The sequence below is a fragment of the Platichthys flesus genome, chromosome 15 (assembly GCF_949316205.1).
Source record: "Platichthys flesus chromosome 15, fPlaFle2.1, whole genome shotgun sequence".
Lineage (NCBI taxonomy): Eukaryota > Metazoa > Chordata > Actinopteri > Pleuronectiformes > Pleuronectidae > Platichthys > Platichthys flesus.
Window position 1 is genome coordinate 7,642,700 of NC_084959.1, and position 12,565 is coordinate 7,655,264.

The following is a 12,565-nucleotide window of genomic DNA, read 5'->3' on the forward strand; positions in this document are numbered from 1 at the left end:
TTCAATGAGTCCACAGTCTTTGGGACTCGGAGAGGAACCAGGGAATTAGCTTAGCCTCTCGACTGCTAATGAGCCGTGGATAGCATTAACAGCAGGATTTTTTTATTTTAGTTTTTTTATTATTGCCGGGTACACTTTTCTAAATCAAGTGCTAATGATAGAAAGACTTGTCATGTTTGTTCCCCAACCCCCCCGAACCATTCTCTCTCCACCCTCCCTCTTTTTCTTTTTCTCGCGACCTCGAAAAACATCTTTATCTTACCCTCAAAATATATATATCTAATATAATCTCTACATATTTTGTACTGAATTGTAGTTATAATGTACCATGCAATCTTTCAAGGACATTAAAAGTCTCTTCTAAAGAACACAAATGTTGTGAAACTATTTACAGCAAATAACATTTCACCTGCATAGCGCTATTACTAAATATATTGTCAAAACATTTGTGATTTTTGCTGCCCACCTACAAACCGGGCCTTTGCCCAGTCACACAATCATTCTCAGATTTGGCATCTTTCTCTCAGACTGAATTGCTAGGTTTTGAAAATATTGCCTCATACATTCAAGACTAAGGACAGTTTTTCTTTCCTTTTTTAAAAATCCTGTGTAATATCGACTTTGTGCAACAAGACAAATGTGGGTGTGAGCAACGTTCGGTGCCCGAATGGAAGTTTAGGGTCCAACGTGAAAGAGAGGTGTGTTACAGAGCAAAAAAAGGCAGTGTGCCTTTATGCCAAACAGAAAAGGCCATCCGTATTAAAGGGCAGGGTGCCTTTAAGAACCAACTGCCGTCATCTCCCATTTGGCAAGAGTGCATAACGACTGTGATCACTCAGACAGCGAGAACATGCTACTGTACGCTAGCTTTCCTTTGGCAAAGTCCTCAGACCGTCATGCAAGCCACAAAAATAGACTTTGAGAATAAAAGATAGACTATCTGACTAACGCAGCTACGCAGCATAATGATTAGAATTGAATGAAGACACTGTGTGTGTAAGGGGAGGCTGGGGTGTGTGGGCTAAATGTAGTGCACGCCAATGTAATGTGAGATAGCTGAGGTGGTTAATACTGTGCTTTAGTACATCCTTTAAGGGGGTTGCCCCGTCCTTAAAAGGTTGTGCAAGTGGCAGGTTTGATTTCGACGTAGGCTGAATAGATACAAACACAACAACAACAACTTTTTGCTATGCCTTCTCTCCACCTCGTCACTCTCTATACCTTGTCACCCCCCACCCCACCTCTCCTCCGGAAACACAATTTTCTGGCCCGTTTGTCTCTCACTTAGCTTACTTGTTTTAAATTATTCAGTATTGCCTTTTTGCCCTAAATGTTTCTTTGCCGTCTTGTGCAAAGAGGAAGCAGACCAGGCTCTTAGGCAGTTTGGAAATCAACATGCAGTAGGCCAAGTTCTAGAGAGGATTACCGTAACAGTCCCTGAGAAGGTTGGGTGTACTTTTTTTTCACACGTTTCTCTACGACACATCGACTTCTAGCACGGTGGGTAACCATTACACTAGAGCATGCAGGTCATGACATGCATTACCTCCGAGGTGATTGGTGAACTGCATTCAAAATCTTTTAGAATGTCTGTGCTTCATCCCCCCCAAAGTAGGAACACACGCTGTAAAGTGATTATCTCTCCCTCACCTGCAGTGAGAATTAAGGGAAATTACTATTATTTTAAAGTCTCAAAAAGTTAGTTTTTACAGGCTCTCCGTGAAGATTAAGTGTTAGCAATACCAAGCTAGCATTTTAAGGTGTCAGAGGAACAATAGTGACACTAAGAGACGGTGATCATCATAACAGCAGAGAGAGTGAGTGAGTAAGTGGTGGTTTCACTTCTGCAGTGGCCTATCCTAAAGCCACTCTATAGGTAATCACTCTTCTTCCTGTTTGTTCAGACAGGGGGGGGGGCACAGGGCTGTGCTTTTTGGGGGTGGGAGGGGTCGCACAGATTATTTATCTCCGTCACATAACTTCCATGTTATCCAAGGATCCGCAACCAGCTTCTGGTTAGTCACCGATACAAAATTAGCTAAGAAATAACAGAGCAGCAGAGAGGTACAATGACTTTTGTGCCTTCAGCCATCTTTGCACAATAACACAAACACCAGTCCCACAATCTCGTCGTTTCTTCTTGTGTCCCTCTTTCAAACAAACAAAAAAAATCGAACAAAAAAACGATGAAAAAAAAAAAAATCGAATCTCAGAGGGGCTGGTTAGCCATTTCAACTAGCCACCTCTCTCAGACCAGGCCCGTTTTTGTTCACCACCCTATCAAACAAAAAGCCATTTAAGTACCTTTGTTTTACATAAGTCATCTTCCAGCAGATTAATGGGGTAGTTTAAGGGGTTGGTGTTGGATTGTCCTATCCTTAGAGAGCTAGCAAGTACTGTGTGGTCCTGTCTATTTTTAGCACGGCCGATGCCAGCCAGTTAGGTCCAGTATCATGACCCCTGCTGTGGCTGCTGCTTCTCTAAAGTCCCAACTTTCGCTTCCACGCCTCCGTTTTTACACACAGGTGCGCTCACGCCACCCTGCAGGTTCTTGCAGCGGCAGCCGGGCCTACTAACATTGTCGTAACATTTCTGTCCCAGTTTGGCCAGGCCCGTGGCTGGAAGATAGCAGACCAGGCAAGGCAGGACAAGGGAAATGGCAGCCATAAAGGACCAGCGCGCGCAGCAGTTGGCCTGGGAGCACGAGCAGGGCTTGTCGGCACAGGAGCCCTCATCATCCTCATCTTCAGTACAGTGGTAGAAGATCCCTTTGACCAGGCACATGCAGGTGGCTGTATCTACCAGGCTCTGGGCAGAGCACAGGCACTCCTGGTTGCAGACCCAGCAAGAGGGCAGGGTTCTGGGAAGCGTACACTCGGTGCAGCGGCATTTCCCACAGTGCTCGCAGAGAAGGAGGTGCTTCTTCTCGGCTGGGGAGGAAGGAATCAGCGTCAATCCCTGCTGGCCACCAGTGGAGCCCACACCTCCCGCAGGCATCTTTGCAGGCTTGAGGTCCAGCGATTTTGAGGAGGAGGTGCAGGACGAAGCAGAGGAGGAGGAGGTAAGGACCTTAGATTCAGAGGAAGCGAGGCAGCCTTGAGATCGGGCAGTGACTGTGTTGAAGGGGCCCTGGTGGGGGTGCAGGTTTGGGTTGTGGTCCACCATTGGGGTGGGTGCAGCGTGGTCCAGCAGCCTCTGATCAGACGAGGTGCTGCTGCTGCTGCTGATAGAGCTTGGCCTCCCGCTGAAGGAAATCCACGGGTGGGTGGTGGTGTCCGGTTGAGGGGGAGGTTCGCACCTGCCCTGCTGCTGGTGCTGGTGTTGGTGATTGTGATGATGGTTGTGATTCGCCCCAAGGAAGCCCTCCTGATTCTGACCCAGCCAGGTGATTCTTCGGTTTGCGGACTTCTGGCTCGGGGGCTGCTGGCAGACAACAGCGGGGCTGTCAATGTAGTCATTCTCCACATGCGAGGACTTTATCTGGTCAATGGGGTAGATGGTGAGGGGGTGCTGAAGGCGGCCGTAGGGCACTCGACTGTCCAGCAGGGGCTGGGATATGAGGGAGGAGGACACTCCGGGGATGTGGTGGGGAACCCTGGACTCCATGTGTAGGCTGGTGCCTTGCACGTCTTCACTCTAAAGCAGCATTTAGCAAGACTGCAAAGACAAATACAAAAGAGACAGTTACGACCAGCAGAAACCAATATTGTTCTTTACTCTTTAGAATCTCTTTTTCAGGCTTTATCATAAGGATCAAATAACAAGTTTATCATGAGAGGTGTTTGACAGTGAGAAAATTACATGAACATTACTGAATGACAGCCAGGTTAGCGAATGAGAACAACTTGTGCAGTACATGAACACATTCTTAATTTGTCTTTTATCAAACCAGTTATGTCAAGGTTGAAACAACCAGTCTTCAAATAAAACAATGTGGATGGTTGAAATTTCCTGCTATGTTTGAATTAACGCTGCTGATGAATTAACATTTATCTTGTGACTAAAATTGACACATGATTGAGACTTCAAACTAGAGGGGACAAATGATTTCAACACATCAGACAGCATGTTAAACTGAATGTATTTGTATTTATATGTGATTTACAAAAGCCAAGACAATTCCTCATCTTTTTTCTTTTTTTTTTAACCAAAGCATTTGAGTCTCTCAACAGAAATCGTTTTTCTTTTCTTTTCCAGGGCCGGATCTCGGGCAATAATCTGAGTTTCCAACCGATCTTGATTTTTAGACTGAATACCAACAGGGTTTTCAGACCTCCTCCATTCTAACTTTGACATTAGAACAATAGAAGTTGGGCTCTCATCGCCTCCCTTCTAAAGAGCAGGGAGCACCAGAGAGCAGGGCTTGCATGCAAAAGACTCAAAGATGCAAAAACAAGGCAGAGCAAAGAGAGGCTGCTTGAAAAGGAGAGTTTGACAAAGACGAAATTAACACAAGAGGCGAGAGGAGACGAGGACTTTGCACAGAATCACACAGGAAAATGAGAATAAGTATGCACTGGATATCATTTAACTTTGACTATAGCTATTGCACATTTTGTCCCTTAACACGTGAGGTCTATACAGTTGAATCGGTGTAGTACCGGACCAATCTGGGAAATTGTGAATGAAGCAGATTTTATGAACTGCAGCTTTTTTGTGAATGGACGCTTCTGGCTGCACTCGGCTTTGCAAGCATGAATCATTGCGCCCCGGTCGTGATGAGACTAAATGAAATGGGTTCCATGCATTTCGTCAATGAACGCTCAGCAGCCTTCAAAAAATCAGATCCTTCTTTACAGAATAAGAAAAATATGATCGCAGATATAGGACGTAGAACATTTGACAGATCCGCTGGCTCAAATCACCTCATTGCCTCATATACGCCACAAAGCCAGGTTCGCTCGGGTCATCGGATGCGATATGTTCTTGGTTATTCTTTCCATTCAACGTGTTCATTTTACGCAAACATACCATACATATTGAGGGTCTATTTCTACATTTGAGACAGTGGTCGTCACCGCTTTCCTCTGCCTGATACCCTCTCTGCTCGCGTTCATCGCTTTCTCTTTATTCCCCCCGATTTTGCAAACGCCTGATCTGGAAACCTGTTGCGACACTGAGCTGGCACCGACACAGACACTTGTGATCGTCAAAAGCGCGACCATTATGAGCTCAAAGTCGGAACTGTGCGCGTGCGGGCGCGCGTGTGCGTCCCTCCCTTCAATGTGTGAATGAACTGAGTCATAAAAAACCGGAGGCGGCCGCTCGACATACTCAAATTGCATGTTTATAAAGGCTAAGGACGCTGGTAACGCTGCATTCAGCACCTCGCACTCGTCGGTAGCTAGGACAAGACTGAAATATAACGTTGGACTTGGAACACTGTGTGCCACCGACGGACACACGGATTGCGGGGCTGGTTTTAAGCGGCGCCGGTGAAGTGCGTAATTCCATGCGTAAAGCTGGGGCTTTTGGACGAAATGCAGAGAAAATGGGCCAATTTAAGATTAAGAAAAAACATAATACGATCGTAATAGAAAGAGGTGAGGAGGATATAGAGATTGAGTTAATAGCGAGAAACACCTGACTCAACCTACACGGTGTGGCAACCGGGCGGTCGCTGCAGAGCCAGGAGACACGCAACCAAACCAGCCGGGGTAAAACAGGTTGGAGCTTCGGATGTGGAAACACTCGCCTGTTTCCGCTGCCTCTTAACGTGACACTGACATTCAAATCAAACCCCTCGGCGTGTTCACATCCACATTTGCTGCCAAAATAATCGGCGTTTCGATCATCTCTCGCCTCCTCTACGCACGCAGCCCGGCTCGCTGGGGTTAAATATTGACTCTGGGTTCGCAGCTTGTTGCAAAATATACATTTTACAAGCGCAGTGTTTGGAGCCTGTGCGTTGGGCACAAGGAGAGGAGGGAGTGGGTTGAAGCGTACAGAGAGAGGAGAGACGGAGCAGTCGTGTCTGTGCAGCCACACGCACAAGTTACTGATATTAAACCGGGAGACATACAGTGAGAGAGGCGCGAGGGGGGGGGACAACTTACAGTGGTTTCAGGATAAAAATCTCATCTCTCCGTTGCGCACGACGTCTGCGCGCAGTTTATAGTCCAGTCCGAGCGAGCGAGAGAGTAGCTCCACAGGCGCGGAGCGAGGATTAGTCCAAATATCGTGGAGCCAGATGATCTGAGGAAGGTGCAGGCGAAGGGAGAGCGAGTCTCCGCCACTAATCTCCACTCGCTGGTGCGTAAAATGCGACTGCGGTTGTGGACGCAGAGCTTTGGGTATGATGTTGCAACCACCGAGGGGGAGGGAAGTGAGTTTTTATGAATGGGAGGGTAGAGGGAAGGAAATGAGGGACGGGAACTGCGCAGATGCCTCGGCCCCCTCCCTCCCTCCCTCCCCCTCTCTCTCCCTCCCTCTCTTTCTCTCCTTCTCTCTCTCTTTTTTGTGAATGGGAGGGCAGAGGGAACTCGGGAGGGCCGAAATGCGGAGGTTACATTTTTATGAATGGGGAGGACTCGGGTATGGCACTGCGCATGCGCGATGCCGAGATTTTTATGAATGGGAAGAAATGGCGAATGAGGCGTGTGTGTGTGTGTGTTTGCGTGAGCGAGAGAGAGAGCCATAGAGGGAGGGGGGGCTGAGGGAATGAGGAAATGGGGGCTTTTATTGGTCACAAGGGCAATGTCAGGCCTGATTTACATAAGGAGTCGGTGCCACTCTCGCTTTATCTGAGCCTGTTAATTTATCCACGCAGCTTCCTGCTTTGAGGAGACGCTCTGGATGTGAGTGGGCTAAACCTGCGATTAATTCATTTTATCCTTCATGTCTGGCAAATCTCCAATATCCACTGTTCTCCGATTCTGGAGTCTTTACGCAAAGCTCATCTGGAGGAACAGGGGCCCAAGAATACAAGCCCGAGTGCGACCCAGGGGCAATATCTCATCATATAACCTAGAATCAGTGTGTTCTCATCTACATGCGCAGGGTAAATAAGACCCTTCCTGTTTCTATCTAAAGCCGTTTATTGCGAACAAGGACGTGTTCTTCCTTCCTTCCTCTGCAACAATGTGAGGTATGACTATACAGCTTCTATGGCAATGTAAAAAAAAAAAAAAAAAAAAGAACCACAGAGGAGGAGGAGAGAGAGAGGGGGGGATGGAGGTGGGGGGTGTCGGGAGGGGGCAATAACGCCTTCTCTGAAACGCAAACCAGCGTGAGGGCAGGCAGGATTCACAAAGGGACAGGATGTTGTTGATTTGTACCGAAACCACACGGAGGAAATGAGTGTGAATTTCCTTTCTCTCTGACATCCCAGTGTGCGTGTGTGTGTGTGTGTGTGCGTGTGTGTGTGTGTGTGTGAGTGTGTGTGTGTGTGCGTACCCTGCCACCCCCTCCCTCAGCTCGGGGCTTTTAACCAGTCAAAGGTTAACAGTTGCCCCATTACCCATTTGCACACATCACCATGGCGACCACTACACCTCCAAATTGGGATTACTGTTTTGGAGAAAGCTCCAGACAGAGAAGAGACAAAGGAGAAGAAATACATTAATTTAATTATTGACACACATAAACAAATGTAAACCATATTGAAAAATAGATCATGTTTCATATACTGAACTGGAAATATGTCCTGATCGATAGCAGAAGTGGTATATTGATTTTAATGGCTTTTGGGGCAGATTCGTGACCTACTTTCTATTTTGTCTTTTTAATAACATACAGTTTATAACATGTAGTCACAAATAAGTAATAAGTACTATAATACATAATTATAACAAAATACATAGTACAACTATATGTATGTAAAAGGGAAGCTATAGTCCTTTGACATGTATTCATTAATTTGACTTAATTGTATGAATATATTATATAACCCCTTTTAAACAGTGAATATGAAATGAAACAACTGAATAAAGTTGAATGATTGTATATCTGTAAGGTTTTTTTATATTATCAGTCCAAATCTACTGTAGAGTGTAGGGTACAAAAAAGCAGAGTGAAAACAAGATGCTGTTACTTCTGGCTTTTACTTTATGGGAACGTCTGATTCAAAAGTGAGTGAAAGAAGCTATTTTAAAGATTTTTTATGAGATAAAAGAGTAAAATCCTTCTTAACAGACCCACAAATATATAAATCTTGCATGTCAGCCACCCTTTCCTTTTCCTAACATCTCTCTCTCCCTCTCTCTCTCACACACACACACATGCAGAGATGCACAACTGGACAGACTCGCAGATTTCTGTCTGCAGCTGCGTGGCTTTCTGGCACGGCTCACACCAAGTGCTTGTTGAATTGTAGATTTCTGGTCGGTGTGATCATCCAGGCATACATGCACGGAAGGGAAGGCCTAGATTTCTCTCCAGAGTCTCCTCTCCCGGCCTTCCTTCCTGCCACATCTGCTGGCTGCTGCTGCGAGCATGGGATCATAATGGACAGCCCCATCTGCTTCCAGAGCAGTTTCACATACTAGATGTGAAAAGTATTTTTTTTTGTTTCATTCCCTCGAACAAACTTAACAAAACTTCATTATTTGTACTTTTAGAAACATGCCTTTTCCTCTTTAGACCCAGAGTAATCATGTCAGTGAAAATCAAATTACAAAGTCAACGGCCTCTTTTGTTTATCACTTAAGTCTATCACTCGATGTATTTCACTAATCTGCTGTTGTTTGTCGGCCTTGCATTTCCTGACTGATCCCAAGACACAATAACTTGATAACGGTCGTAATTGTGTGTCAGTGTGAGTGTTGGCAGAGCTTAAATGCAAATGCCCAGTGATGGCTCTGCAGAGTGCTCTCAGCTTTACATCAAAAAGCTTCCTGTTGCAGGTAAACCAACCAACCAAGTCATTTCCCCCCCGACGCCTGACACGTCACAATACGCATCTCTCACCTATTAGCAGCTGTGTTGGCCTGTATAGATGCAGTGTGATCAGTTGAGAGTGTCTTCAGAGGGAGTTTCACACAAGGTCAACATGTTTCTCTGCTTCCTCTCACCAAAACCGATCCTCAGAGAAACCGTTGGATTCTGGTATATTGTATTTGATGTACCTAAATAACATATCGGATACACATGGTCAGATTATCCTCCTGAGGGGTCACGTGCAGAGTATTTGTTGTTTGGCCCCCGAAGATGGTAGCGTCTTTACTTTAGTTATTTCCGCGGGCACCTGGCAACTTTAAATTATTTAGAAGACTGATGAGACATAAAGTGGCCACCGAATTATTTTGTAAGTTTTGAAGCTAAAATAAAATATTTTTTTAACAGATTACGTTGAAAGAAATGTTGTTTAAAAGTATTCAGTATTCCAACTTCAGTTCCCAGGCACTGCATCACAACAACTGGATCCAGAAATAATGAAGGGGGTAACTCAGGACTCAACCATATTGGGATGAGATAGATAGATATATAGATAGATAGATAGATAGATAGATAGATAGATAGATAGATAGATAGATAGATAGATAGATAGATAGATAGATAGATAGATAGATAGATAGATAGATAGATAGATAGATAGATAGATAGATAGATAGATAGATAGATAGATAGATAGATAGATAGATAGATAGAAAGATAGAGAGACAGACAGACAGACAGACAGACAGACAGACAGACAGACAGACAGACAGACAGACAGATAGATAGATAGATAGATAGATAGATAGATAGATAGATAGATAGATAGATAGATAGATAGATAGATAGATAGATAGAGAGATAGAAAGATAGATAGATAGATAGATAGATAGATAGATAGATAGATAGATAGATAGATAGATAGATAGATAGATAGATAGATAGATAGATAGATAGATAGATAGATAGATAGATAGATAGAAAAGTCAAAGAGAGAGCTGCGTTGTAGAAACCCCCACAGTTTGCCCGCAGCACGAGGCGGAGCTTGACCATGAGGCCGCAGGTAGCTGCTGCAGCTCCTCAAATATTGACTTCCTTCCTCGCTGCTGCCTGGTCAGGAGGTGTGTTTGTGTGCTCTGGAGCCAGGAAAGGTGTGTGGTGAGAGAGGTAGGAAGGGGTAGGCGGGGGTGCATGTACATGTGGTTGTGCGAGTCTGTGTGTCCACATCCATCAAAATAAAGAGTTTGATGACTTTGGCTTGCCCTCATTGCACCATAATAGGATACATTAGGCCTAATTCACTTAGAGCCATTAGAGAGCACGAGAATTCCTCTACAGGAGTAAAAACACAGTGGCCCAATGAGCCGCGCTGGATCTGCAGCTGCTGCCGTAGTTTCACGACAAGTAACAGGAGCCCAACTATTATATTACTTTTCGTCGAATATTTATTTTGCCCACTTTGTAAAATCCATTTCCCCGTAAAATTCTTGTCACTAAACCCCACACCTGGACTCTGACTTTATCTACTCACACTGTAAGTCACTTTAAATCCGCTTTAAATGCCTCAAAGTTTAGATTTCATGTTTCAAGAATTTAAACTCTTTGGATAATGAATTACGTTTAACACACAAGGTACACACAAGGACTACATTCACACAAATTATTGTCATCTCCAGGGTTAAAGTATTTCCCGGCCATAAGAAAGTGTTTCAGCTCTTACATGACTTTATTCCACTTCAAGCAATAACCTCTCCACGATTTTAAAAAGGGAAAAATCTTGTGACCAATAATTCGCCATGGTTATGCAGGAGGAAATGGGTTTTGTGGCTCGAGAGTCCCACCCATTGTGAGAAAAGGCCCCGGTCAGTTTTCTTGTTTTTTTACTGGGCAGCCATCCCAGGAAATGTGGCCTCACCTGGTTCAGGTTGGTCAAACTTGAGACAACATCAAGTAACATGTGCCATTGAGCAGAAGCTTTTTTCCGCAGCACGGCCTGTAGAGGCACGTTGAGCCCTCAAATTACTGACCTCAAAATAACTGCAAATAGTCTGCAGGCCCCCATTAGGAAGAGTTTCAGAGCGCGTCGACTGAAAAGGTTTAAGTGGAAAGAAAACTCAACTTTACGTGGCGAGATAAGCAACAATCAAGTGATTCATGCTTTTACACGGGAAGTCCAGCAGCTTCATTTTGCTGTGACTCTCAGGGACAGCTGAGGGTCCCTCATTAGGAAAACACTAACCCCGAGGTCAGGAGGACCATATTTCCACTGAATGACCGGGGCTTGTTGTCCGTGTTGACAAGCATCTGCTCTGCCAACGTGCTCTCGAGCGAGACCCCGACTCCATGTCAGCTGCAGGGGTGCTGCTCTGTCACTGACCCTGACCTCTGAACTTCCTGAGTTTGTGGAAAAGCCATAAAAGTGTTTGCCTGTAGTGATCAATAAAACCAGCTGGATGATACAGTTCAATATCAGAGATACCAGGGACTTAAAGATAATGAGGCCTGGACTTATTATTACATTATTGGTTGTTCTACTCATTCTTTCTTTGGCACCTGATGAAAGAATAAGAACACGACTACAGACAACAGAACAATTTGAATGTGAGGTTTTAAGATACAACATGATAAGTGCAAATCATCGGTTATGGCTGTGAATGTGGGTGACTGCATCGTCGTTTCCCAGAACTCTCAGTTTCTTCTCGTCCAAACAAAAACACAATGGCGAAGTTTTCAAACTCCTTTGGTTTTCAAAAAGCTCGGAGTAGTTCGGATGGCTATCGTTAACATTTTACTAAAACCTAGTAGTGTGGATGTAGCCTGAGAATCTTCAGAGAGTTTGTTTTTAAAATTGTATTTGATTTTTGAGAGTTTTTAAATAAATTGTCTTGCATCTGTGGTCCCGAATTTAGACCCAAGCGACCCCTTGGAACCACTGTCAAAGATCAACGTTTTTCTTAAGGCTACTGAACAAAATATTACAACCTCTAATTTCCAAACTTGAGTTTTTTTCGGACTCTGCTGTTTTCACATATGACTCCTGATTCCTATGAGTATAAACACACATTAAAAGAAAGAAAGACATGAACGTACATGAACACACAGCACAGGCACACGCACACGCAGACTGACAAACACCCACACACACACACACACACACACGCCCCTAACTTGGCCTTCCATCACTGTTTCCATAGTCAACCGGCTGGCTGATATTATGTCTAATTTCAGGCATGTAATTAGTGTGTAGCCTGGTCTGGTTCTGTCTGGGTCAGTCTGGAGACTGTGTGTGTGTGTTTGTGTGAGAATAATGTGTGTATGACTGGTGTACGTATGTTGACGTGTGTATGAGTGATGTGTGTGTGTTGAGTATGAAGTTAGCCAGCACCACAGGATGGGACTGCATCAGCCCAAGTCGAATGGAGGGCAAAAATGAAAATGACATTAGTGCGCTGACACACACACAAACACACACAGACACACACACACACACACACACATACACACACACTCTGTGGAGCGATGGGCGGCCGCAGAGCACACACACATCGGTCGTATTAAGACTCATGAATGTGCCAAACTAAGCAGACGCCCAGACAAGTGATAATGTTTTCACTTTCAAATTTAGATGAAACGCTAATGACCCACATCCCACTGAGTAGCAATGGAAAACATCAAAGATCAAAGAGTAGCC

The 12,565-nt window shown here is 44.7% G+C and overlaps 1 protein-coding gene across 1 annotated transcript; it reads right to left on the reverse strand.

The window, feature by feature from the left end:
* Positions 1-1,000: 1,000 nt before the first annotated feature.
* On the reverse strand, positions 1,001-6,316 carry spry4 (sprouty homolog 4 (Drosophila)). The gene is made up of 2 exons (XM_062406627.1): positions 6,057-6,316; positions 1,001-3,657 (listed from the first exon to the last, which is right to left on the reverse strand). The coding sequence occupies exon 2, from the start codon at positions 3,604-3,606 to the stop codon at positions 2,452-2,454; it is 1,155 nt and encodes a 384-aa protein (XP_062262611.1). The 5' UTR covers positions 3,607-3,657; positions 6,057-6,316; the 3' UTR covers positions 1,001-2,451.
* Between the last annotated feature and the right edge of the window lie 6,249 nt (positions 6,317-12,565).

Coding starts and splice junctions, on each gene's coding strand:
- spry4 (XM_062406627.1), bottom strand. CDS start 3,606: ATGGAGTCCAGGGTTCCCCACCACATCCCCGGAGTGTCCTCCTCCCTC.